The 26,949-nt window shown below is 38.8% G+C and overlaps 1 protein-coding gene across 5 annotated transcripts in view; it reads right to left on the bottom strand.

The window, feature by feature from the left end:
- The window catches only part of C1H21orf91 (chromosome 1 C21orf91 homolog), a 33,601-nt gene extending 7,281 nt beyond the window's left edge, over positions 1–26,320 (bottom strand). Inside the window, exons 1-3 of one of the 5 annotated variants that reach the window (XM_005201150.5) lie at positions 26,239–26,320; positions 24,863–24,996; positions 245–781 (exon numbers count right to left, since the gene is read on the bottom strand). In XM_005201150.5, coding sequence (XP_005201207.1) covers positions 245–781; positions 24,863–24,989 — 664 coding nt within the window. In that variant the 5' untranslated portion in view covers positions 24,990–24,996; positions 26,239–26,320. 5 annotated transcript variants of the gene reach the window in all.
- Positions 26,321–26,949: the final 629 nt, after the last annotated feature.

Genomic DNA, 26,949 nt, shown 5'->3' with positions numbered 1-26,949 from the left:
TTAATCATTTGAAATGGCAAAACAAATGATGGGACTGTAGAATTCCAGTGGTTTTAGGACATACTAAGGAATATTCCAAAGACATGATGGCATTTTTGCTAGGGTGAACCTGTCATTTAAATGCTAAATTAACCAAACCTGTACTTCCACAGCAAAATTCTTGACACATCACATATATAAAACATTAAAAAAATAAAAAAGAACCAACAGAACTCCAATCTTTACCCCTTTTCCCTATACTTACATTCCTCTCTGCTGTAATGTGGATGCTGGGTCTGGACATGAGCCTCTGGACCAGAGATTGTCTTTTCCTTTTTCTGTTCCCGGTTGTGACTATGAGGCCACAGTACACTATTATGGCATAAAGTGGTACCCGAATCTTGTAACACAGCAAGCCCAAAGTTTGTGTTCTCCTTCTGTTCCAACATTCGTTGTGTACAGTTTGAGAGGCCACCTGCATTTCCTTCTATCCACTTTGCAGAATACTTTGGTACTTGCGAGTCAAACTGTGGGAGTAACTTTTTATCTGGCTTATGCCTGAAGTTAAACAGGTGATGCTGGGGGTTTTTAGAACATTCGGAGTCTGAATCCAGATCCTTATTTTGTGCATATTGTACAATCCAATTTATCTTCTTACTCAAAATAGTTTTAACTTCTTCATAAGTACTTTTTGAAAGCTTAGATCGAGGACAATCCTGGTTTGCAATCAAATGATATTTTTCAAAGCAGTCTTTATGGCCCCTTAACGATTTGGTGTGCAGGAGATCAGATTTTGGTATTCCTAAAGAAAAAAAAAGAAGTAAGACTTGACACAATTTTGTTTTTTATAAGCTGCATTAAAAAATACAAATCTTAGTAAAATACCGAGTCACTGATTAATTTGCAAATTAGTGGAAAAATGCTAAAGAATATTAATATTAATAATATACATGTATATATTACAATAATGATATAGCCTAATAATTTATGCTTCAGTTTAACTATATATTCAATAAATTCTGAATAGCAGAAATATTAAATTCTTATGAATAGCAAAGCCTTTCTTAAGGACTTAATGATTCAATTTCAACCTCAGTCCAGAGGCATGTTATTGCATAATATTAAAAAATACCACTGAACCAGCAATCTATACTTACAGAATCTTGACCTGTACATTATAAAGCTTTCTTCACTAGCTCTCCTGAAGTTACACATTTGTAAAAATTTTTGTTATAGGTTTAATAAGAGAAATGCTTCACAATTTTTTCCCTAACAAAAAAACATAGTAAATCATGATTTAAAATTAACTTATATTTTTACTGGGGAAAGATAAACCAGAATCAGAAAAATATACATTAATAAAAGCCTCAAAAAGTCAATGAACTGTCTCGACTTTTTCAAGTAAGAAAATAAAAACATCTAAAATGTTTTTACATGTTTAATACTTACTAAAACTTTATCAAGATAATTTTATCTCTAGAAGAAATGCACTACACACAATTCTTATTCTCAGAGCAACAAATTTAATCTACCAAGATACAATAGCCAATATAATTCTTCAACTCACAAATGTTCATTACGTACCACAAATCATGGAAAATCTTACACATTTACATTTCCAGCTTTTTAGTAGAGCTCAAGTATGCTATCTCTATTGTTTTTTAAAAGAGAGAATACATTTTCAAATATACAACATACTTTGAAATATAGAATACATTGATACATTTTTGTAAGTTCAAACCATTTAAAATAAAACAGCAGTGCTTTCATATTGAAGGTGAACATGGGATGTGGAATGGAAAATTAACGCCTGCAAGAATTAACCAGTCTAAACTGCTTAGCTTTGAAAACAGGAAGCTGAGAGCCACTCAGGTGTTAGTTTAAAAAAGAAGTTTTAACTGACTCATCAGAAAACATTACATTCCGTATTCATCCCTTGTTTTAAAAGCTGAAGTTGTAATAATTTTATTCACTGACTTGCAAACCCTGGCTAATACTAAGATAGTGATGTATTTGTATTTTAAGAGTATTAAATCAGGTGCAAAATACTCACAAATTCTAACTTGTTCTAAAACATCACATCAGCCAATGGTGGGTCCTGCCAAAACCAGTACTAACTGGGCTGTCAGTTCCCTCACAAGTAAGCTATGGGGGTACCCCTCTTAAATACTAACAGTCTAATTAAGTAGACGTGCCTCACCAGGTAAACTCAACTATCTCAGTCTTGTTTCTTCCACCGAGTGTAAAAACCAAACTTAAAACAACTGCATACACATTTTATTTACCCCTTTGGTGCCTGTGCTGCAATTGTGTGTGTATATACTTTTTACCAGTTATTGTCTGGTTAGGTCAAATTTCCTGCAAAATTAAAATATTCAAGCACAAAACTTCAAAGCTCTATTTGACAACACTGTGTATGCCTTCGAAACCTTAACATAAAAAGGAAGTGCACAAATCTTGATTAGAAAGAAACCATTAAAAGTATTTTATAATATTATGTATGTTTTAATATAAGTAAGACAAAAAGGTAGTTAGTATCAATTACAGATAAAATAAATACTTCCATTCTGCTGTTTGATTCTAATACTGATTGCTAGGCAGAGAGAACCTGAAGCTCGCTTATTTTACTAGCTTTGGGAAATTCTTTAAAGAGCTTTCTTACTCTCTTAGGGCTCACTGCCAACAGATAGCTGGCCAATCCCTGAAACCATAAATGGGCTCATTCTCAGTCCATTGCCACAGCACTAATCTGTGTAGCCATGGGTTAGCTGAATCCAAACCTTGTAAATTCTATTTCTCCTCCTCCGTCCATGGGATTTTCCAGGCAAGAGTACTGGAGTCGGGTGCCATTGCCTTCTCCCTCCCTTACTATATATGAGAGGAAATCCTTCTGTGTATAAAAAGGATTCTAAACTAGGCTATGTGCGTTCACGCTAAGTTGCTTCAGTCGTGTCTGCCTCTTTGTGACCCCAAGGACCACAGCCTGTCAGGCTACTCTGTCCATGGGATTCTTCGGGCAAGAATACAAGAGTGGGTTGCCATGCTCTCTTCCTGGGGATCTTCCCGACCCAGAGATTGAACCCATGTCTCTTATGTCTCTTGCATTGGCAGGTGGGTTCTTTACCACTGGTGCCACCTGGGAAGCCAAAAGAAAGTCATTATTCTTTGCTGCTAGTTTTTTTTTGGGTTTTAAAAATTTATTTGGAATGTTCAGAAGTTGTATTAAAAAAAAAGACAAAAAAATGAAACAACAAATTTCCCAATGTGCCCCAGAGCTTTAATAAGTCAATATAATAAATGTTTATTTGAAGAATAATGTGGGCTTTTAAAGTTAATGATTTTTTTTAATCCAATCTTTCTTCTTAGTAATTTATGTAATAGAACTTTTTGTTCTCCAGAAATAATTTTTTAAGTTTTACTTAAATCCCCACCCAAATGAATGTTTGGAGCCCAGTAAACACATAATTATATGCGTACTGGTAATCAGCTGAGATGAAAAGCAAGTCAGAGAACAACAATATTCAATTTACTATGAAAATATGTAAATGTGAATTTCAAATTCAGACACTCAAGTGAAAAATCCCCTATAAAAGACAAAAAAATGTCATGACAGGAAGAGTTCTGAACGTGGGAGTATTTCTACTTAGATGTCTCATGTGCTTATTCGCTCAGTCATGTCCAACTCTGTGATCTCCTGGACTGGAGCCTGCCAGGCTCCTCTGTCCATGGAATGCTCCAGGCAAGGATACTGGGGCAGGCTGCCATGCCCCTAGAGGTCCCAACTGCTCCTTACATTCACCCTGCCTCTTCCTCCATTCTTGCACCCACACCCAATCCCCCTCCTGAGTCTGGCACACCCAACTGCTCAAGGAAGAAATCTGGGTGTCCTCTTTGACAGTTCCTCCTTGCTCCCCATCCCAGATGTTTTACTGTCCACCTTGCTAGACTTCTTCACCCTAAAATCTAGCATATTTAATATTCCTTCACTCCATTACCACTCCCACTACGTTATTTGGGTCTTCATCACCATCCCCTCTCTAGTTCTTCCTTCCTCTAAGAAGCCTTTTCTAACCAGTTACATCTTAGCTAATGGCACCAGATTTTAAAATTGCTTGTTCACTGGCCTTTATCTCCTGCTAGATGTAAATTCTGTGAGAAAGAGCACCATCTGTATTATGTACATCCTTATTATCATAGTGCCTAGCACATAGCAAGTACTCAAGAAAAAGTCATTACATGAATAAAGGAAAATTAAAATTGTATTTAAAAAGCAAACCTAAAACTTATCACCAATTATTATTTGAGGTCTACTGCAATGAAGTTTTGCCCATCTGCAAGGTAACTAGGCTGTGCAGTTTTGCAGGCTCTCAGAAGTTAACTGGGCTTCCCAGGTGGCACAGTGGTAAAGAATTCGCCTGCCAATGCGGGAGACCCAAGTTCAATTCCTGGGTTGGGAAGATCCCCAGGAGAAGGAAATGGCAACCCGCTCCAGTATTCTTGCCTGGGAAATCCCATGGACAGAGAAGCCTTGTGTGTTATAGTCCATGGGGTTACAAAGAGTTGGATATGACTGAGCGAACACACACACACACAGAAGTTAATTAAAGACATCTTCCAGTGAAGTTACTCCTACATTTGGTTTAATATGACATTAATCCCAAGAACTGATGAGTGGCACTGATATATAGAGATGCATTCCAGTGGCATCATTCAATCTGCCAAATAAAATCAGGAACTTGTACTCAATTACTTATTTTTATTATAAATATACATACTGTGAATATACAAGGCTGTTTTATGTAAACTGTAGCTCATTCATCCAGATCTGTATCTATATCTTCTTTAGCTCACTAAAAATTTAGCCCTCTCAATTTGTATCAACAATATATGTGTCATTTTATAAATTCCTGAAGTGATTTTGTTTTTTTCACCTCATCAGTTTGAATTAATATAAGAGAAACAACCACTGTTATTATCAGAGATCCCAGTGAGTTTTCCAATTGACTTTATAAATTTTAATTGCATTTACAAGTGTTAACAGCTCTGAGCACTAATTTGTTTCTTCAGAAGCTTTTCAAAGGAAATGAATCTAAATGCAATTAAATGAGTTGGTACTTTTCAGAAACTGAGTTACAAGTAATTTCCAAACCAGTTTCACAAAAACTGTACTACAACTTCCTAATAAAACTGAGGACCAATATAATTGACAACGTGCTGCTGCTGCTAAGTCGTTTCAGTCGTGTCTGACTCTGTGCGACCCCACAGACGGCAGCTCACCAGGCTCCCCCGTCCCTGGGATTCTCCAGGCAAGAACACTGGAGTGGGTTGCCATTTCCTTCTCCAATGCATGAAAGTGAAAAGTGAAAGTGAAGTCGCTTAGATGTGTCCGACTCTTAGCAACCCCATGGACTGCAGCCTACCAGGCTCCTCTGTCCATGGGATTTTCCAGGCAAACTGACATCCTAAGTATTAGGAAAACTTTAAAACTTATCACACAGATGGCTACGTAACTTTGGGTCTTGAGTTCCTGATTAGTAGAGAACCAAGACCTTACTTGGCAACCATAATTGACAATATTTTGGAAATTTATTTAGGTGGACATTTCTGTATGAACAGAGGTATTTTAAAAAATTAAGCTGTTTCTATTCAATAGTTTTCTTTATAACATCTTTCCCCACTTCCATTTCTGATTCTGTTATACCATTCTCACATACTTTGAAAACCCTCCCACTAACCCATCTGCCATGCTATCTCCATTTCTATTCTTTAAGTTCCTTTCTAGGATCAATTTGCTTTAAGAAAACTTGGTTAAAGCCATAAAGGGCAAAAGCCACTCAAATGTAGACCTTCTCGTTTGCTTATCATTGTCACCCTTTTAAAATGAAGATGTTTCCATGCATATATTTAATATGTTTATTGTAGTAACAGTTTGTCCTCTCACAAGATGATACTCCAAATGGCACTAAAAAACAGCCACAGAACCCCAAACACTTAAGTTTTACGACATGTCCCATCACCTTCTGCTTTTCCCTTTTAGCCTCTTGAAGATCTTATTTATGGGTTGGTGGTAATTAGAGAAGCAAAGCAATCTTTTCCTGCTGGTTCCCCAGCTGGTCCTATCAAACAGTACCATCTCTCAGCCGACTACACTGATGTTACATGCCTTATTTTCACAGGTTCTCGACTCCTATCATCTGACTGCCATATGCATATTTACTCTGCAATTAGTCTTCCTTCTGAATGTGACTGCTATATTTCATTTCTCAGTCAAAGGACTGGCTTCATATAATTTGGTATTCCATAGGTTGAGCAAATATAATACAACCAACTGTTGGATGTAAAGCTGTAATACCTGTTATCATATCAGCAGGAGACTGGAAAGCTCTAAGGGAGTAAGCATTTTAACTTTTACTACAGCTTCAAAATAAAAAAATAAAAAATTAGAGAACTGGCAGTATTGGTTTTCCAAATGGTGGGTTTGTGTATTCTTTCTTAATTTTAAAGTAAAGCAAGATAATTTAGTTATGATTCAAGTTTCAGGTTAACAGGCTGTGAAGAAATTTTAAGCACACTGCCTCCAGACATAACCAACATTTGTGCAACAATTCACAGTACTGCTTCAAAATCTTTTTTTATGGAGGCTCACATTTGCCCAGCATAAAGAGTTTTCCAAGAGTTAAGGTGTTTCTTCTTGTGATGATCTTATCCTGGTTGCTAGGAATGGGAGAACAAGCATCTACATGATTATGTGTTGCCCATATTAAGCGATGTTTATGTACATCTTTGTTGTTCCATCATGTCCGACTATTTGTGACCCCATGAACTGCAGCATGCCAGGCTTCCTTGTCCTTCACTATCTCCTTGCTCAAACTCATGTCCATTAAGTCAATGATGCCATCCAACCATCTCTCCTCTTGCCCTCAAATCTTTTCCAGCATCAAGGTCTTTTCCAATGAGTCAGCTCGTTGCATCAGGTGGCCAAAGTATTGGAGCTTCATTCTTCCAATAAATATTCAGGACTGCTTTCCCTTTAGGACTGACTGCTTTGATATCTTTGCAGTCCAAGGGACTCTCGAAAGTGTTCTCCAGCATCGCAATTCAAAAGCATCAATTCTTTGGTGCTCAGCTTTCTTTATGGTTCAACTCTCACATCCATACATGACTACTGGAAAAATCATAGCTTTAACTATATAGACCTTTGTCAGCAGAGTGATGTCTCTGGTTTTTATTTTTTAATATGCTGTCTAGGTTTGTCATAGCTTTTCTTCCAAGGAGCAAGTGTCTTTAATTCACGGTGGCAGTCACGGTCCGCAGTGATTGTGGAGCCCAAGAAAATAAAGTCTGTCACTGTTTCCACTTTTTCAGTAAGTGTTAATTGTAAAGATGGGAGCAAACAGCTAAACTCTATTGAAGAAAGAAGGAAAGGAAGGAGCTGTTATGCCTTTGTTTCTGAGGACCAGGTTTCCATTTCTGAAAAAAGGAATAGAGGAAAAGTTGGGCCTTCCCTGATGGCTCAGATGCTAAAGAATCTGCCTACAATGCAAGAGACCCAGGTTTGATCCCTGGGTCAGGAAGACTCCCTGGAAAAGGGAATGGCTACCCACTCCAGTATTCTTGTTTGAAGAATTCCATGGACAGAGGAACCTGGTGGGCTATAGTCCATGGGGTCGTAAAGAGTCAGATATGACTGAGTGACTAACACTTTTCACTTTTCTGGAAATAGAGGTGGCATGCCCACAGCTTGAAGTCTGGATCCATACTGCAGCAAGTTCTGTTTAGCCTATAAATGTTTTTTAAAAATTTAGATTCACTTACAGTTTTCGATTTCTTGGTTTCCCTTAAAAACAAAATCAGAAGATCTGACAGCAAATGGCTAGTAATGAGAAGCAGCTACTGCCTGAAAATTGGGCAACTGCTCTTCAACAGTCCTTATCTTTCCCTTTGGGAGTGTGCAGGTACTTGTGACTTATCCAGTGGCAAGCACAGCCATGCTGGTTAGTGATTCTCACACTGCACCAAGACTCTGTAATGATGTAGGTCTGGATTGCTTCTGCATAGGTAATGGCTGGACACCCCAAGTGACCAGGCTCCTCTGCATTTGATGATCAAGCAGCAGCCAAGCCATGATTCAAGAAGAGTGATCACCTTTAGATCTACTGCCAGTCACAGGAAAGCAGTGGGAGGACGCTCAGATTATCTAGGCTCTTACTAACGAAAGGCAGATTAGCCTGAAGGTGGGAAGCGAGGATGAATAGCTGCGGCACCTACTTCCTTAAATCTGCAACAGGACAAGCTTCTACCTCTTGGAAAATTTTATCAGTTGTGCTCTGTGCCCAGTGGGTTCTGTGGTTAACAGTGCTCCATTCCCCTCCCCCTCACATCACTTAAGAGTCTGTCATGTTCAAATACCCAACATACAGTTTAAAGGAACAGGGAATTGCTTATCTCTGCCTTGGAAACAGATGGAATTATTGGAAACTGTACTAAGCCAATACACCGATGGGCTCAGCAACTTGCTTTTCCAAATTTTGAGAATCATTGCCTTAAAGAAAGATATACCAACAGGAGGTCTGTGGACAGCATATTTCAGTTTAGGAGATGTTTATGACAAAGGTTTTTGGGTGTGCGAAGAGAAGGATTGAGCAGTTAGTCAAAGCAGCTTATAATCCAATAAATGAATTATAAGGGCAAATTTCAATCAGCAAAGAGTTCAGAAGGTTGATGTTAAAAGGCAAACCTCAACCTCAAATAACCAAGGAAGCCACAGTAGAACTGAATTCTTGTAATGATGGATGTATAACCTGCAAATAATTTATCAAAAAGAAAACCTTTCTCAGTGAATTTTACTTTTTCATCATAACAGTTGGGAAACTGGAGAAACACACCTACACAACAACTGTTTATTACTAACTGGGTACAAAAAATAACAAGCTACACTCAATCCTGCTCTCAAGTTTAGTTACCTATTTTAACGAGAAAGGTCCACTAGAACTCTCTGTGATAGTGGACGTGCTCTCGCTCTGTGCTATATACAGTACGATAGCCACTAGCCTTATGTGGCTACCAGGCATGTGAAATGTAGCAAGTATGACCAAGGAACTATGTTTTACTTTTAACTTTAATTAACTTAAATTTAAATCACTACCTTGTGGCTAGGTTACCAAATTGGACAGGGTAGCTTGTCCATAGATAATTGATGAAGTACAAGGGTATTTGGAAAAAGAATACGAATGGAAGTTATCCATCTTTAGGATACTAAGCTCACAGTAGCACAGAATATAAAAAGCTAAAACTGCTTTTCTAGCACATTAAAAATACTATGTTTAGACTATAATTGTTAAGTGGCACAAAGAATTAAAAGTTATAAAAACTTGTAAATAACCCAGTTGACCTAAGTAACCTTCTACTTATTCCATTTTTCTAAGTAAAACTTTCCCCCAAATAGGCAAAGTCAAAAAGATACACATTACTTAAACAAAAGGTAAGTCTAGAAAAAAGGCATTCATAATACATGGATGAACGAGGATAAACCATTATGAAAAAGGAAATTTATGAGTTCAAAAGTAAAGAAATGTGATAGCTATGTGAACTCTGCCCTTTATCTCCTGAACTGCTGTCTGCCTAGTTAAGGTTTTGCCTGATTTATTTTCTTACAAATAAGAAAAACAAAATAAAAGCTGTCCTGCAGCTATTTATAAAACATGTTTTATATCTCAACTTCTTTGCATATATCTGAATCATTGTTCCTGAAATTTTAGTTGACTATTCCTTATATAATGCTTTACAGCAGCATCTAATAGAGATTTACTAGCAAGTGAATTTGAAGTCATTTATAATTCAATTACTACTATAGGTAGTAAATGGTAAAAATTAAAACTGATGGGAAAGCCATTTGATTAAACAAACTAAAGATTTTTCAAAAAGGCAATAATTGATGAATCATACTAAAAAATGCTAAAAAAGATTGTGACTATGTACTATAATTGAATCACAGCATTTCTAGAATAAAAGGAACTTTGATTTACAGAAAGGGTTTGGAGAGCTAGTGTCCAATAAAATCGTTCCATGATGAAACAATTATAAAAATTACAGACCAATGCAGTGCAACCTTTTTTATCCATTAATATGAAAAAGATGTTTCTGATATATTAAATTAAAAGACCAGTTATAAATGGTATATATAGCCTGATTTCATTTTTAAACACAATTTACCATGTATACATGCATACTCTACTGCAGAAAATAATTTATAAAACACCAAAAATATTAAGAGATTATTGGTAGATATGTGGGATTGTAAATCTTAAAATTCTTTTTGTTTCCTGTATTTTGATTTTTCTGTAATAGTTTGTTTTTTCAATGAAAATAAAAAGAGATGGAAAGAGAGAAATTTCATTTCAATGAGAGAAAATCTTTCATCATTTAAATACTGAAAATTTAAAACATTTTTTAAAAAGCCTATAAAGAAATATTTTGGTTTGGGAAAGAAAACAGTGTGTCTTAGTGCAAGACAAATCAGGTTTTAAGTTATATACTGTATGTTCCAATGTACTAAGTAAAACAAAAAAATTATACTGGAATGATAAAAGATACACAGTCCTAAAATATCCCAACATTCTGAATATTTTTAAGGTTGAAAATTTCCTTAGGCTAACAATGTATCTAGCAAAGGATAACTTTCAAATCAAAGATTCCCCTCCTCCGAAGTCAGATTATAACCACTGCATAGTTTTATCTGGAAATCCTTGTTGGAGACCCAAAGACTTGAAAGGCACTGAGGGAAAAAGACACTGACGTGTGAACACAATTCGTATTGTTGAAAGAAACTGGGGAAAGGATTAGCTTTGATTGTTGCTGTTTAATTGCTCAGTCTTGTCCTAGTCTTTGTGACCCTATGGACAGTACGCGGCCAGGCTCCTCTGTCCAGGGCATTTCCCAGGCAAGAATACTGGAGTGGGCTGCCATTTCCTTCTCCAGGAGTTCTTCCCAGGGACTGCACCCACATCTTCTGCTTGGCAGGCAGATTCTTTTACCACTGAGCCACTGAGCAGGGCAGCTGCTACATGAGGGAAATTACAGGGGCTAGAGCAGAAAAATCTACTGAAAACCAAATCATAAAAAGGTAAACTCAGGGGACTTCCCCAGTGGTCCAGGGGCTAAGACTCTGCACTCCCAATGCAGGGAGCCCAGGTTCTACCCCCGGTCAGGAAACTAGATCCCACATGTTGCAGCTAAGAGTTTGGATGAAGCAACTAAGACCCAGTGCAGCCAAAACTGAGGATAAAGTCAGACTTCAATGTATGTAAAACACTGAATTATTTTGGCAATGGAAGAGTTGTTCAATACACAAATGAGTCAGAATAATCTTTTCAGAAGACTTCATCTTTTCAGATGAGATGAAAACAAAACACTTCTATATTTTAATTTAAATCAACATGAACAGTTGCACCACATGCTGCTGATGTATTTACCAAAGAGCTCCTACACTTATTATCTTTTTGTGATCTTTGAAGTGGCCCTGTGAACACTGGCAACAGTGTAATTTATCACTTCTATTTAATATCAATACAGGTTGCTGCTGCTAAGTCACTTCAGTTGTGTCCGACTCTGTGCGACCTCATAGACAGCAGCCCACCAGGCTCCCCCGTCCCTGGGATTCTCCAGGCAAGAACACTGCAGTGGGTTGCCATTTCCTTCTCCAATGCATGAAGTGAAAAGTGAAAGTGAAGTCGCCCAGTCATGTCCAGCTCTTCGAGACCCCATGGAGGCAGGTGCATACTAGGAGGAAGGTGAAGTCAATTGTGTTTAAGACACAGGGAACTAAATAAACAAAGTATGGAAGTGAGAAAGAAATGGAGGAAACTAGAGGAAGGGAGAGACAGTGGGCATGGATGATTGGCTTGTAGAGTGCCTTTGAAGAGGTAATAAAGGTAGCCAGTTAAGTAGATACCTGGTCATGAAATGTTTCATGTGTCATGTTAGGCAGTTAACAGTCTAACCAGAAGAAAATGGTAAGGAATCAGTGAGGAGTTCTAAGAAAATTAATGGCATATCAGATTAGCACTTTAAAGACCCTTCTGGTGATACTGAGAGAACTAGGGGTGTGGGGTAGTGACGGGGATGGGGGATCAAGTCTATAAACCTGACTAAGCGGGTCTTGAGGTGGTACTGTAAGAAGGAATAAAAGGCATACAGCTCGAAAAGCAGAGCTTACGTAAGATTTCAGCCACAACCCATCACCTCAACTGCACAACTTTACATGGAAAGTCCTGAAGAAACTGGAACCATTCATTCGCAGGGCAGTTTTTCAAAGTTTGGTCCCGAGACCACCTGCTTAAGAGTCAGCTGGGATTCCTGGTAAAATGCAAATTCTGGTACTCAACTGTAGATCTATTGAAACACAATCTCTGGAGTATTGGGCCTGGAATTCCATGTGAACCAAAGATGAAGGAAATAAACACACATGTGTATATGGAAATAAGGAGATAAATTTAGTCTGAGAAACTTAAATTCAAGATACCTGTGCTGTCGTTCACTCAGTCATGTCTGACCCTTTGCTATCCCATGGACTGTAACATGCTAGGCTTCCCTGTCCTTCACCATCTCCTGCAGTTTGCTCAAACCCATGTCCACTGAGTCGGTGATGCCATCCAACCATCTCATCCTCTGTTGCCCCCTTCTCTACCTGCCTTCAGTCTTTTCCACCATCAGGGTCTTTACCAATGAGTTGGCTCTTTGCATCAGGAGGCCAAAGCATTGGAGCTTTAGATTCATCAGTCCTTCCAATGAATATTTAGGGTTGACTTCTTTTAGGATTGACTGGTTTGATCTCCTTGCTAAACAAGGGACTCTCAAGAATCTTCTCCAACACTACAGTTCAAAAGCATCAGTTCTTCAGGACTCAGCTTTCTTTATGGTCCAACTCTCACATCCATTGGAGAAGGCAATGGCAACCCACTCCAGTACTCTTACCTGGAGAATCCCATGGGCAGAGGAGCCTGGTAGGCTGCAGTCCATGGGCTCGCTAAGAGTCGGACACGACTGAGCAACTTCACTTTCACTTTTCACTTTCATGCATTGGAGAAGGCAATGGCAACCCACTCCAGTACTCTTGCCTGGAGAATCCCAGGGACGGGGGAGCCTGGTGGGCTACCATCTATGGGGTCGCACAGAGTCGGACACGACTGAAGCAACTTAGCAGCAGCAGCAGCAGCTCACATCCATACATGACTACTGGAAAAACCACAGCTTTGACTATATGGACCTTTGTAGGCAAAGTAACATCTCTGCTTTTTAATATGCTGTCTAGGTCTGTCACTGCTTTTCTGCCAAGGAGCAAGTGTCTTTCAGCATCTAAAACACCTGTAGAATATCTAAATGGAGAAGCCCAGAAGGTGGCTGGATAAATAGGTCTGGCATTTAAAAGAAAATTGGCCTATGATATGTTTATGGAGTTCCATTAGCTCATAAAGGTATAGCTGAAGCTCATGCAATGAAAGAAACAGATAGTGAAATATGAGAAGAAAAGAAAAACAAGGACAGAATTCAACAAAAGAGTATTTCAGGGATCTGCAATAGCTAATGAACTAAAGAAGAAGAAAAGAGGGCAGAAATAAGAGGCCAGAGCTATTTTAACAGAGAACCCAAGGAGCTGAGTGTTTCAAAGAAGAGGGAAATGTTAAATGTCAGATTTTGAAAATGGCAAGGACATGAAACTCTTTATTGTATTGACAGCTAGGAAGTCACTGGTGAAAGCAAAAGAGGAGGCCAATTACAGGGGCATTGAAGAGGAGGTAGGGAGGAAGGACAGAGGAGACACTGAATGGACACTGCTCTTGCGAGAACTAGCTTAAGGGACAGAGAGGAAAGCTTTCCCCCTTGGTTTTTTTTCTTATAAATACAAGAGACAGGAGCATTTCCGCCATTCTAATCATCTTTTTGGTCAATCTGCCAGGTTACGGAGAAGATAACTGTAAGTATGCAAGATGATGTGTCATTATACGATAAAACAAATGAACGCAAGAATAAATGAAGAGTGGGTGGTAGAAAAGAGAGACAGGGTGTAAGAAACATGAAATTAAATTATGCTTTAATTAGTCTCGACTGAGAATTGTGATATTTTAATTTCTTTCCTCAGATACTTATGACTGCTATTTCACTTGGTTAGCAAATACACTGGTAATCAAAAACTAAGTTTTCTTAAGAACTGTCTTATACATTACATAGGAATTATACTGTATTTGTTCTACTTTGTAGTATAAATACAGCCAAAATGTTGACTGACATTGAACTGAACTTGATTGTTGACATACTGAAATTATTCCAATGAGTCAAAGTAACATGGTCAAGGTTATGAAGGATACTTTAATACCACCAGACTTCCTCTATGTGTGAACTCTGTTTTCACAACAGACTAGCAATTATCATTTGCTAAATTAATGGCAGATATTATTTCATCAGTTATTGTGAGTTTTAGATATTGAAGATGTCATTCAAGTGTATTTGAATAGCACTCTGGTGGTTGGAAGGCGCTTTTACTATTAAATTTAATCTCCATTTCATGTAGGAAATGAACACTAAGTGTGAATTTTAAATAAGGTAATACATGGAAAAATATAACGGCGACTGAATTTATTCTTCATAAAAGGCAAATGTCTCTATATTGCCTTCTAATATATCATATAACTTATTCTTGTTAACTGTATTATCCTTAGCTACCAAGCAATTGCTGGCACACAGCAGTTGCTTAATTAATATTTACTGAATGAATGTGTATAAAAATCTCTATGAACATAGCTTTGAGATTCAGATTTTCATGGGTGCCACAAACCATTATTTTGCCTTGCTGTTATACAGCTGAGACAGTAATGCCAAAACGCTAACTGAAATAGATACACTAGTTTAAAATTATTTGTAAGCAGTCACTGTTTTCCCTTATTACAAACTATAAATCCAAGGCTCAGTGTTTAATGGGCTTATTCCCTTTATCAAAATCCTAATAGATGGTGTGCCAAACTGGATTAGAATGATTTAAATTCATTCTAACTAGAACTATAAGTGACAGCATTTTGATAATTCTGCAATGTTACTTGGCCACTTGGATTTCAATTACTTGTTACATTTTCCATGTTAACACCTTATTTGAAATTCACAATTAGTGTTACTATTCTTTACAAGGTAGAAATTAAGGTGCTGGAAAAGTACCTTTCAACATCTAAAGTGCTATATAAAGTTATGCTGTCTTACCACCTACTTCTTCTCTTTCTAGGAAGTATTCCAGGCTCACCTACCAAAGGAGATAGTGTGTAATTCCAGGATTGGTGCTGATAATTTCACTTTAGTTTGTACTGTCTGCCTCCACTTACTCAGAACCTATTCCCCCTTGAGGGAGGCTAATCAGGCTAAGCACTGTTACTTGAATGGCTGGAAGGAAGGAGAGCAGTGTCAGAACACTGCCTCATGACGAGCTGACACCTGTACGATTCCGTAGCAAATGTCAGTCTACAGTTCAGCTTCCTCATGTCTTCTGGGCAGCAAGACTGTCATGTGTGTGTCTCTTCTTCCCAGCCCTTCCCTCTTCTCTGATGATCTAATCTATGTGCTGTTAAGACTATATTTTCTTGACAGACTATTTAAGTTACAAACTATATGGAGACTGTATCATCCTACTGTCTTCGGTCATGAAAAATGTCTCCTTTTGGATATTCCACCAAATGTGTATTAAACAGCATCACAAGTAGAAATAGCTTTTAAAAAGCAAGCACTTCTTGGGACCCAAATTTTCTTCCTTGCTTGAACATTCACATTGGTGTAATTCATCTGTAACTTTGCCTAGAAGTTATTTAGTATCTCTGAGATTTCTTAAGAGTTCATGTAATTTTCGTTGGAAGCAGAAATGATTTAGGCACTTGGACTTTTGGGATCAGGTTTGGACTTCCAAGCGGTGTGATTCTAGATTAGCTTCCCAGACTCTCTCCTTATCGCCCTCATTTATCAAATTGGGATAACCTAGCACCTATCTCATATAGCTGTATTAAGAATGAAATAATGCATGTGGAACACAGAATAGCTGATAAATACCTATTATTTAGATAAGTCACTTACCTAAAAGTGTAAATCTCTTAAGTATTTGACAATTGGACTAGCTTCTCCTAACTAGAGAGTCATTATTTCATTTCTTCCTGAGTAGAGAAATTTACCTTTGTCTTCTTTCTTCACAGGCAGTATTATTTCGTATGCAACAGGAAAATTATTTCTGGGCAGCTGATTTCTCTTTATCAGCTTTCTAGTAACAGCTATTATAAAATTATTTCAATCCTGAAAAGTGTATCCCTTTACTGAGAATAGATAATTTTGACCTAACAATTTAAAAGATTTCCAATCTAGATTTAATTTGTTTCTGGATAACTCATAAAACATTTCTTTTCATCTCTGCCAACACACTGGGTGGAAATGAATTATGAATTTGAATCAGAATGTCATTTTTATCTATTGTAACAAATACTTTATTTATAATCGTGATGCTTCTATTAATAAGATACGCTGGTAATATACTGTTTGTTTTCAACTTTAAATCACTGATTTAAAGAGCATACTTTTATCACAGACTTAACAGGCACTCCAGATCATCAAACACCTTGAAGGGGTCATCATCATGAGCAAACACCACTCTGCTGAGGTGTTCAGAATAATAAGATTTGCAGCATGTAAATGAATGTAGAAACTCCCACTCTAAGCACAGTCCTGTTTAAGACTTCTTGCTCTGTGGAGAAAAAATACTGTTTTCTATCCTCCTGATTGCAAAAAAATAACCAGATATTACTGCTAATATTATTTGCTACATTTTTCTTTTGAATATAATACAAAGTTCTATTAGTAAGAGTCACAAAGCTTTTAGGAGACTCTAGAAAGATCTCAGACAATTCTGTGCAAGGACAGAAAAATAGCAGAAGAGTTTCACTGTGGGCAAGATTAAGGGAAAAACAGAAAAAAAAGACAGTCCTCTACAGTCTCCTTTAGGCTAATTCACTCATCAATCAAAGATTTCAAGTACTCATTCATAACTTCTGGCCAATCCTCGCGCTACTGCTAAGTATATACTAGTAAATAAAGGAGGCTCAAACTCAATTCCTTAGAGAGCCAGAAATGGAGGAGGGGGAGCACAAAGAAACAAAGAAATAAGCCAATAGTTACAGCAACAAATTATACCAAGTGCCATAAAGAAAAGGGTGCTAACAGGAAAAGAACACGGGGGTTGACAGTGGTGTTGGGTGGCAGGGAAGGCTGCTTTGAGAAGTATTAATAACTTTTTAAAAGTTAGGGCAGGCATGTTCTTGCTGTGGCACCACCTCTCAAGTATTTTAGCCAGGCATGTATGTCTTCACCTTTTCCATAGTTCACTTCCAACCCCAACATTTTTTATTGCAGGGATGGAGGGGGAATTAGCTTATTTATTCACTCATTCATTTTGAAAAGAAATATACGTAGTATAGGATAATACTTTACCTTTAGACATGCAGTGTGAAGTAGTTATGGGCTATACAAGTGAGGATGTCTACAGATTAGGTGCATATACAGATGTGTAGTTTAGGGGTGGGGAGAAACATTCTGCAGCTTCATTCTGAGTATTAAGAGCAAACAAATAAATCTGAGCACCATTGCTTATGTTGCCAAGTATTCTTGGAACAAATGGCAACAACTGGAGTTCAGCCTTCTGAATTAGATTCTGGCACAATAATTTCAAGATTAAGAAATGAAAACACAAAACTGCTCTTACTGGTAACATTTGAGAACCAGTATGACCCAATGAACTTAGGTATCTTGCCAAGAAAACCCAACTAGTAAGTGGCAGAGTCAAGATTCAAGGCCAGGTCTGAGTCCAGGGCCCACATGGAGCAGAAGGGGAGCAGTGGCAGATGTACCCAGCTGTAGAAAAGCAATCTTCCCTGGAAAGGTGAAAGAAAATTAGAGACACCAAGGGAACATTTCATACAAAGATGGGCTCAATAAAGGACAGAAGTGGTAGGGACCTAACAGAAACAGAGATATTAAGAAGACATGGCAAGAATACACAGAAACTCTACAAAAAAGATCTTCACGACACAGATAATCACAATGATGTGATCACTCACCTAGAGCCAGACATCCTGGAACGCAAAGTCAAATGGGCCTTAGCAAGCATCATTATGAACAAAGCTAGTGGAGGTGATGGAATTCCAGTTGAGCTATTTCAAATGCTAAATGATGATGCTGTGAAAGTGCTGCACTCAATATACTAGCAAATTTGGAAAATTCAGAAGTGGCCACAAGACTGGAAAAGGTCAGTTTTCATTCCAATCCCAAAGAAAGGCAATGCCAAAGAATACTCAAACTACTGCACAATTGCACTCATCTCATACACTAGTAAAGTAATGCTCAAAATTCTCCAAGCCAGGCTTCAACAGTACGTGAACCGTGAACTTCCAGATGTTCAAGCTGGATTTAGAAAAGGCAGAGGAACCAGAGATCAAATTGCCAACATCTGCTGGATTATCAAAAAGCAAGAGAGTTTCAGAAAAACATCTATTTCTCCTTTACTGACTACGCCAAAGCCTTTGACTGTGTGAACCACAGCAAACTCTGAAAAATTCTGAAAGAGATGGGAATACCAGACCAGCTAACTTGCCTCTTGAGAAATCTGTATGCAGGTCAGTAAGCAACAGTTAGAACCGGACATGGAACAACAGACTGGTTCCAAATAGGAAAAGGAGTATGCCAAGGCTGTATACGATCACCCTGCTTATTTAACTTATATGCAGAGTACATCATGAGAAACGCTGGGCTGGAAGAAGCACAAGCTGGAATCAAGATTGCTGGGAGAAATATCAATAACCTCAGATATGCAGATGACACCACTCTTATGACAGAAAGCAAAGAAGAACTAAAGAGCCTCTTGACGAATGTGAAAGAGGAGAGTGAAAAAGTGGCTTAAAACTCAACACTCAGAAAACTAAGATCATGACATCTGGTCCCATTACTTCATGGCAAATAGATGGGGAAACAATGGAAACAGTGACTGATATTATTTTTTTGGTCTCCAAAATCACTGCAGATGGTGACTGAAGCCATGAAATTAAAAGACACTTATTCCTTGGGAGAAAAGTTATGACCAATCTAGACTGCGTATTAAAAAGCCAAGACATTACTTTGCCAACAAAGGTTCATCTAGTCAAGACTGGTTTTTCCAGTAGTCATGTATGGATGTGAGAGTTGGACTATAAAGAAAGCTGAGTGCCAAAGAATTGATGCTTTTGAACTGTGGTGTTGGAGAAGACTCTCCAGAGTCCCTTGGTCTACAAGGAGATCCAACCAGTCCATTCTAAATGAGATCAGTCCTGGGTGTTCATTGGAAGGACTGATGCTGAGGCTGAAACTCCAATACTTTGGCCACCTCATGCAAAGAGTTGACTCATTGGAAAAAGACTCTGATGCTGGGAGGGATTGGGGGCAGGAGGAAAAGGGGATGACAGAGGAGGAGATGGCTGGCTGGCATCACCGACTCGATGGACATGAGTTTGCGTGAACTCCAGGACTTGGTGATGGACAGGGAGGCCTGGCGTACTGCAATTCATGGGGTCGCAAAGAGTTGGACACGACTGAGCGACTGAACTGAACATATGTATAATGAGCAGTAGCATTAACCATTATATTTTATGTCCTGAGATGGGTCAGAAACTTGAAAATTCTCATAGCTTTTTTGCAACAAGTTCATATGAGATCTGGCTGTATGCCTATCCTCAGAATACAATGCTTCTTTTGTAAAAATCCATTCCATTTTAAACTCCTGTGTTAGAAGAATCACCGGAGCTTTACTTGTTGGTCTTAGTTGTAGCTCAAATAGTTTGCTTTCAACATAGTAACCTTCAATTACTAGAAAGGCCTCTCTATCGCTGATCTTGGTAGGTGGACACTCAAATGTCTTTCACCCCTTTCTTTGTAAAATACTGATTTTATTTGGAGCAGCTTCTCCTGAAAGGGCAGTGGAATGTATAACAAATTGTTAAGGAGGACTTTAGGAAAAGCTCCTTTATAGATTCACGAGAGAAGGCTACTATGTACCTTTTGTCAGATGCCCCTTCTATTCTGTCTGAGAATAAGGAAGCAATGGCTGGAGTTCCAGGAGCCATCCTGGCTCATGAGATGACTGTTGATGGCAAATATGTGTTAAAGAAAGTGGATTAGTAAAACAGAAGCAGCTTGAGTCTTTCTGATCATGGAGCTACCACACAGACTCCAGATTCAACTTCTTTTACTATGAGATATGTAAATATTCATTCCATATCATTTCATCATTATTATTTGGATTTTCTATTACATATAGCCAGATCTAATTTCTAATGGGTATCTTTCCAACCAAAATTTATGTATGATCTCAATTTTAAATTCATCCTAAACTTTAGAAAGTTTGAAGTTAAAAAGAGAAAAAATTGGGAGTAACTAAAACGAGGCCATCATAAAATTAGGACAGGGAAAAGAATCTGGAACCTGGCTCCTCAGATATGGCTTGTTAGCTTACTAGATGTGGCTTAGCCTAGCTTTATCTTTTTAAAGAAACAGTCTATAAAGTAATCACCAATTAAACCTATAATTTCACTTCCACCCCTCCTAACTCCTGTCCAAATAAAGAGGTTTTACTGTTAGAGACATTTTAAAAGTGTTCAAATTTATTTAAAGTGACATTAAAAGGCAGTTAAAAAATTAATTCTTCATCTGTACTTCTAAGTATAAAGACAGCTAAGCTAAATTCAAAAGTCACATCAGGCTTTATATTTAAAAGTACTCTTTTAGCTAATAACAAGGCATGATGCTTGTCATTATGCAAAGCGAGAGAAAGAGGTTAATGCCAGATGGAGTTAGCAACATACAGCCTCCCTATCACAAGTAAAGTGGTGAGCCTTTACTCAAGTGGAAAGATGCTGACATGTTAGAAGCATGCTGATGTGTTAGAAGCAAGACAAAGGGAAGAGCTGTTGACATGCTTTGGGTAGTTAATAATCAGTCCTGACTTCCAAGCTAAATCACAATATGAGATTCAAGCTGCTCCATGACTACTGGCCCTGGGAACAATGTTTTGGTCAAAGACTCAGAGAATCAAGGAAAAATGAGATTAAAAGTGAGCACTGGGTCCACCAGTGCCTTAACTAAGAGAAAACATCTACAGACTTCTTGCTGGAAAGATTACTAAGGATCTGAATTCGGGTCTGTTTCTAAAAAACTTCCCAGAAGGTTCAACCAATTAGGGGAGAATGAACTCTGAGATGGATTTTACAGTCTAGGATGGACTGGTTTGAAATGCTTACTTAATTAACTAGCAAGATCAACTCACACTGAAAACTCTGGCATAAGAGGAACTGATCTCTGTCTTATAAAAAGCTCCTCTCTACTGAATAAAAAGGAAGTCAATTATTAGAGGAGGAAGGTAAAAATACTAAGGGTTTCCCTGAACACTTGGACAGTAAAAAAAATCTGCCTGCAGTGCAGGAGACCTGTGTTTGAGCCTTGAAGAATCCCATAGACAGAGAAGCCTGATAGGTTAGTCCACGGGGTTGTATAGCGTCAGACATGACTGAATGACTAACACATACATAAACAAAAATACTAATTATTCACACAGTATTTTGGCACAAAATGAAAACTGATACTATGAAGTAACAGACTGTAGCCCTGGATCTCCCCCACCCCCTATCTTTAGTTTCATTTCTGACTGTGCTATATTAACAGCTGAGTTTCATGACTGGCTCCTGACTACCCTGGGCTACCTTCTTCCCAGCCTTAATAGCCTAGGGATTGGTCATCAGTAAAGAACTTTAGAAAGATTTGCGTACCATGCACTACGATGCACATTAATGTATTTGATTATACATACATAAAATGTTTATAGTGTCTTGGCGCCAAGGACAGGTCATAGTATTAAGAAGTTTATGCATCTTTCTCCTACTCCTAGAAGTAGACAAGTAATTCCAATGGTGAATTATATGTCCCTCCCCACTCCTTGCCCAAATCAATTTCCTTAAAGTGTATTTCTTAGGTTCTTGAAGTATATCACCTCTGGTTTGAAAGTATATGAAATGTAGGTACTCATTTCTTTGTAAGTACTGCAAAGACACAGAAAAAAGGCAACTTAGAGCCATGCTCAGAATATGAAATCTTTCCTACAAGATTAGTTTATTTCTTTCTTCTTTCATTTTCATTTTATAAATATATGTATGCACAGTTTTAAAAATCTGATTAGTTTAATTTTGATTTTATGCAAGCAACATTTGATTAGGCTAGTTTTGATCTGACATAAACTACAATCCAGAAGGTGTAAGATATTAATATTTGTGTTTACTATGAATCTGTGGACTCAAAAAATTCCAAGAAAATTTTTAACTAGCCTCTTAGGTGAAAGATGAATAGAAGGCTTTAGAGCAAACTTGGCAATTAGAAAGCTAAGAAACCAAGTGAGAGCAACATTACCACACTACAGAAAGGTTATATCAAAGGTAGGAGAGTTAAATGTCACACTTTTTAAAGTCCCACTTACTTATCGAACATTTATTGATTGGTACTGTGCTTAGAATTTGGTAGGGGACAAAAATGTTCAAAAACATTTTAAAAGGTTTATTGACATAAACAAAGAATATAACTTGTTTCACCTTTTTTTTCATTGACTTTTAAAAAACTTGTATACTGATATAAAACTTGAAATTTTGTGGGATTCAGGGCTCTCATTTCCCTTCTTTTCCCCTAAGATTTCTAAGATTAAAAAAAAAATCTCATATTAAAATGGTTATAATGCAGAAGCTCATCATTGTGTTAAATATGAAATGTATTATATTTGTGAGACTTAGGAATTGACTTCAGATAAGTTGAGAAAAAATTTAAGTCTAAAGTAATTTTCCCTAGGAAAGTTTAATTGGCATTACAAATATAAAATCTTGAGTGTATGTAGAACATAAGGAGAAATAGTTCTAATTCAAATTGAGACTTATTTTTGTCTTTTAAGTTAAAGATAACTATATTTCAACATTGTAGGGCTTATGACAAGCTTATACATTGAGAGAGGTTTATCAGAGATGAAATATTTATAAGGATGGTACCTGAGAAATATCTGTATATTCTCTATACAGTGATGAAGAATCAGTTAAAAGACATTAAAAAACAACAACAACTAGAAAAGCAAATATGAAAGTTTAGGTTTCTTCAGAAAAATCTTACCACAGCATGAACACCACTAATGATAATGTAGCAGGAAACACTGGCTAGGAAAAGTTGGCTGGCTGAATATCAAGGACAGCGATTAGGATTCAGGAAAATAGGTTTCTATTACCCCATCAACTAAAATAACTATCGACAGTAGATCAATGGAATTAAAAGGACATATGCTAGAACTAGATTGCCAGGCTTCCCCAGTCGAGCACTGTCATACATTGCTGAGCAACTTCAAAGTGCAGTTTCTAGGTCTTGAAGATTAGGCTCCATCAACTTTAAAATGGATAATAGTAGCCATCACAGAGATATTTTGAGTTGAATAACATAATCCACATAAGGTGCTTAGTGCAGGGCCTGTCACGAAACAACAGCCTGCCATCACCACCAGAGCAACCCTCAACAGTCCTGCTACCTGGTTGTGTTTTCCTCAATGTAAACAACTTTGGGCTGAGTCATTTCCAATGTCTGTCCATCTAGAACCAAAATTTACAATGGAAAAGAATATACAGGGCCAATATTGTTTTATGCATTTTATGCAATCCACAGGAAATCCATGTTTTTCCACAGATTAGCATGTTTAGCAACTACACTTCTGAGTACAATGGCAAAACTATCACAACCAGTATCTTAAATGGAAAATGAATGTCATATAATTAACTCTACATGTTTTTAATAGTCTATTTATAGTTATAATTTTGACTTTTACTACAAAGTATCTAAATATATTAATTTGGTGCCTATAACAATTTCTGAAAAACAAGTCTTAAGAGAAATCTCAAGGTAGATAATCCTATTTTTTTTCAAATGGAAAGAACATTTGTTATCTCCTACTTAATAAACAGAACCAGTAAAGAATAAAAATTAATCTAAAGGTCTAACAAAATCTCTCTACTGGTATGTTATCAGAATATTAAGATCCTTTTTTGTGTGACATAAATATTTAAAAAAATCAGCATTTATCAAGGTAACATCAAGATTAAGGAAACATACCTTATATGTTTCTTGGAGGCAAACTACTGATACCCACAGACACATTAGCTGTGCATCAACCTAAACACTTTAATAATAGAGATTTTAAAAAAAGGTATTTGGAGAACTCATTTGTGTACTGTTAGAGATACTACTGAGAAATTTTAAAAGCCCTTTTAGTTTAAAAATTATTAAAGGCGTGTGTGATCATTGAAAAGTTCTCTAAAAATTTAAAAATGTGCTTCAGATAATGTGCACTGGAGAAAAAATTAAAGCTCACCTCAATTATGTACGAGCATGGTATGGCCAAAACAATATAGTTATATTTGCCTATCAACGTAAATGTTTGGTTATGTTAGTTCTTAATATTAAAACAAACACACAGATCTGTTAAAATCTGATAACTCAATAAGCTCTCAAAACAGAAAAGTTTAGCAGTCACTACTCATTTTTATATTAGTAAAACTGAGTTAATACTGTGGGAGTAAAAAAAAAAAGTTTCTCTTAAATTCATAGTTGTGCTACCTTCAGTTTCATTTCCAGAAACCCTTATCTTTAACAGATTTCCACTTGACACAATTTGCAATCATTCAAGAAACTAGTTTTACCTTATAACCAGAGTTCAGCATGAAGTAGTTCTGTAAAGTTCACGGCATAAAATGAACCTATCCAGTGTCCTTACCGTCAATATTTAGCTCAAAACAAACGTGGCAGAAGGAGAGTGTTTCTTTGTCTGTTCCCAGTTTACAAACACTGCAGATGTTGTCATCATTCAAATCAATGCTTACAAACTGCTCCTCTTCGTTCATAATGCCCCTATTAAGAAACAGAAAAACAAAGTTACACAATTTCAAGAACTTGTCATCACGGCAATAGTAGGAACTTCTAGGAAAGAGAAGGATGCTTTTCAGTTTATCTAAGGCAACAGCCTCACGAAACAAGCATCGCCACACTAATACTTTTACCGTCCAAGGACACAAAGCTAGAAAGTCCAGCCGCAAGTGACACTATGCCCAAGCGCCTTTTTTGGTCCTGTGTTGTATTTAGTTGAGGGGAGCTGACGAAGAACAATTTTCGGGTATTCTAGACCGCTTCCATCCCCGACCAGGCGCAGAAACAGCTTAGCAGCGCGGCCTCTCCAGCTACCGGGGTCTGTCAACCTACTTAACGCTGTTGAAGGGAGGACGAGCGACGCGCTCGGGACACCGCTCTCCTTACTTCATTGTGCGAACCTTAGATGCGTCTCGCTAGCTCGGCGTAGCGAGATCTGCTATTCCAGGTCCGCGGCAGGCAAAATGCACGTGGAAAAAGTGAACACTAGGGAGGGGTCCGCCGCGTCCCCGGCATCCGCACGGAAGGTCGGGCAGCGGCTCAGCGGAGCGGCTCGGGCACGGCCGGACGAGCCGGGATGGCCAAGCCCGGCCGGGGGTTTCGGCGGGGGGAATCCCAGAGCCCGGCCGGCGGGAGCGTCGCGTCCCCCGGCCCCGCGGCTTCCTCTCACCCGGGGAGAAGGCGTTAGAGAGCTCCAGCAGCCGGTTCGTACGGACTCAGCGCTTCGGAGAGCCTGGTTCCCGCCCGGCCTCCGGCGTTTGGGGGCGCGCGCCCGCCCCTCAGGATGCCGTGTCCTTCTCCCCGACCGTCCGTCGGGGCGCCCCGCGCGCAACAGAGACTGGGGCCGCGGGGCTGAGAGGGCAAAGGCGGCGGGACCGCGGAGTCGGGGACCAGGGCGCGGGCAGGGGAAGCAGGAGCTTTACCGTCCGAGTTCGCGCGCCACCGCAGCCGCCGCCGATCCGCGCGGCTCGGGCTCCTCACTATTGTTTCCGGCCGCAGCCGAGCAGCCAGCCCGCGCGGGCCCCGCCCCTCCCGGGGGGCCCCGCCCCCTCCCGCCGGTGCCATCCTTCCGAGGCTCTGAGGGGAGAACGGTGGGGAGGCGCGGAGGGCTAAGCCCGCGCGCTCGACCGGCGGCCGCCAACCCCCGCAGCTCCCCGGCTGCACCGACGCCGCGGCCTCGGCTCGGATTTCCTCCTGATCCCGCGTCTCCTGGCCCGGATCTCTCACCGTTCGGTGGAAGGTGGCTCCTCACACGCCCCTCCTCGAGGCAAGTAGATAGAGGAATCCGTTGTCACCTCCCCCTTTAGCGTAGAGGAAACTACTGCCTCCCGGCGGGGGCCGCGTGGGCCGCCAAGTGACGAGGCTGGGGGACACGGCCAGAGATACGCGGGGAGAACTTTGGGTGAAATCGCTAGACCGAGGCAAAATAGTATCGCTGAACTTTTGAGTTAGGTGCCGGTTGACGAGTTTAATGGGAGAAAAGTTTGTGTTTCAAGTTTTCGTCATTTAGGGGTAATTTAAAATCCAGAAGCTTTATTTTTTAAGATTGTTGTAGAAATGGGGCGCCCCTCCCCTGTAATATGGCGCATTCCTAACACGCCCACGAGGATAATCCCGGAGCCCCACCTCTTATTTTAGGTTCCGCCCCTTTAGAAAACCGAGGTACTCAGGATCTCTTTTGCCCACTTTGCTTTCTGGTTGACATTCTTTCTTTTAAGGTTATGATTCATATAACACTTTGACTTACATTTTCTATTGTAAGACTCACAACAGTTTAGAGAAGAGAAACCAGAAGAGTTCTTATTTTGCCTCCTAAAAATGACTAACCCAGATTATCTCTTGGTTAGAAACAGAGGTGGGGACTTGATCACAGGGGTTAGCTGTTATTTTCCAGAACATCATAAACACCTGTACTGTTTACATAGACGGGACTAGGTT

Source organism: Bos taurus, chromosome 1 (genome assembly GCF_002263795.3).
Source record: "Bos taurus isolate L1 Dominette 01449 registration number 42190680 breed Hereford chromosome 1, ARS-UCD2.0, whole genome shotgun sequence".
NCBI lineage: Eukaryota > Metazoa > Chordata > Mammalia > Artiodactyla > Bovidae > Bos > Bos taurus.
The sequence above is the reverse complement of the archived record's forward strand: the minus strand, read 5'-3'. Positions and strand labels throughout refer to the sequence as shown.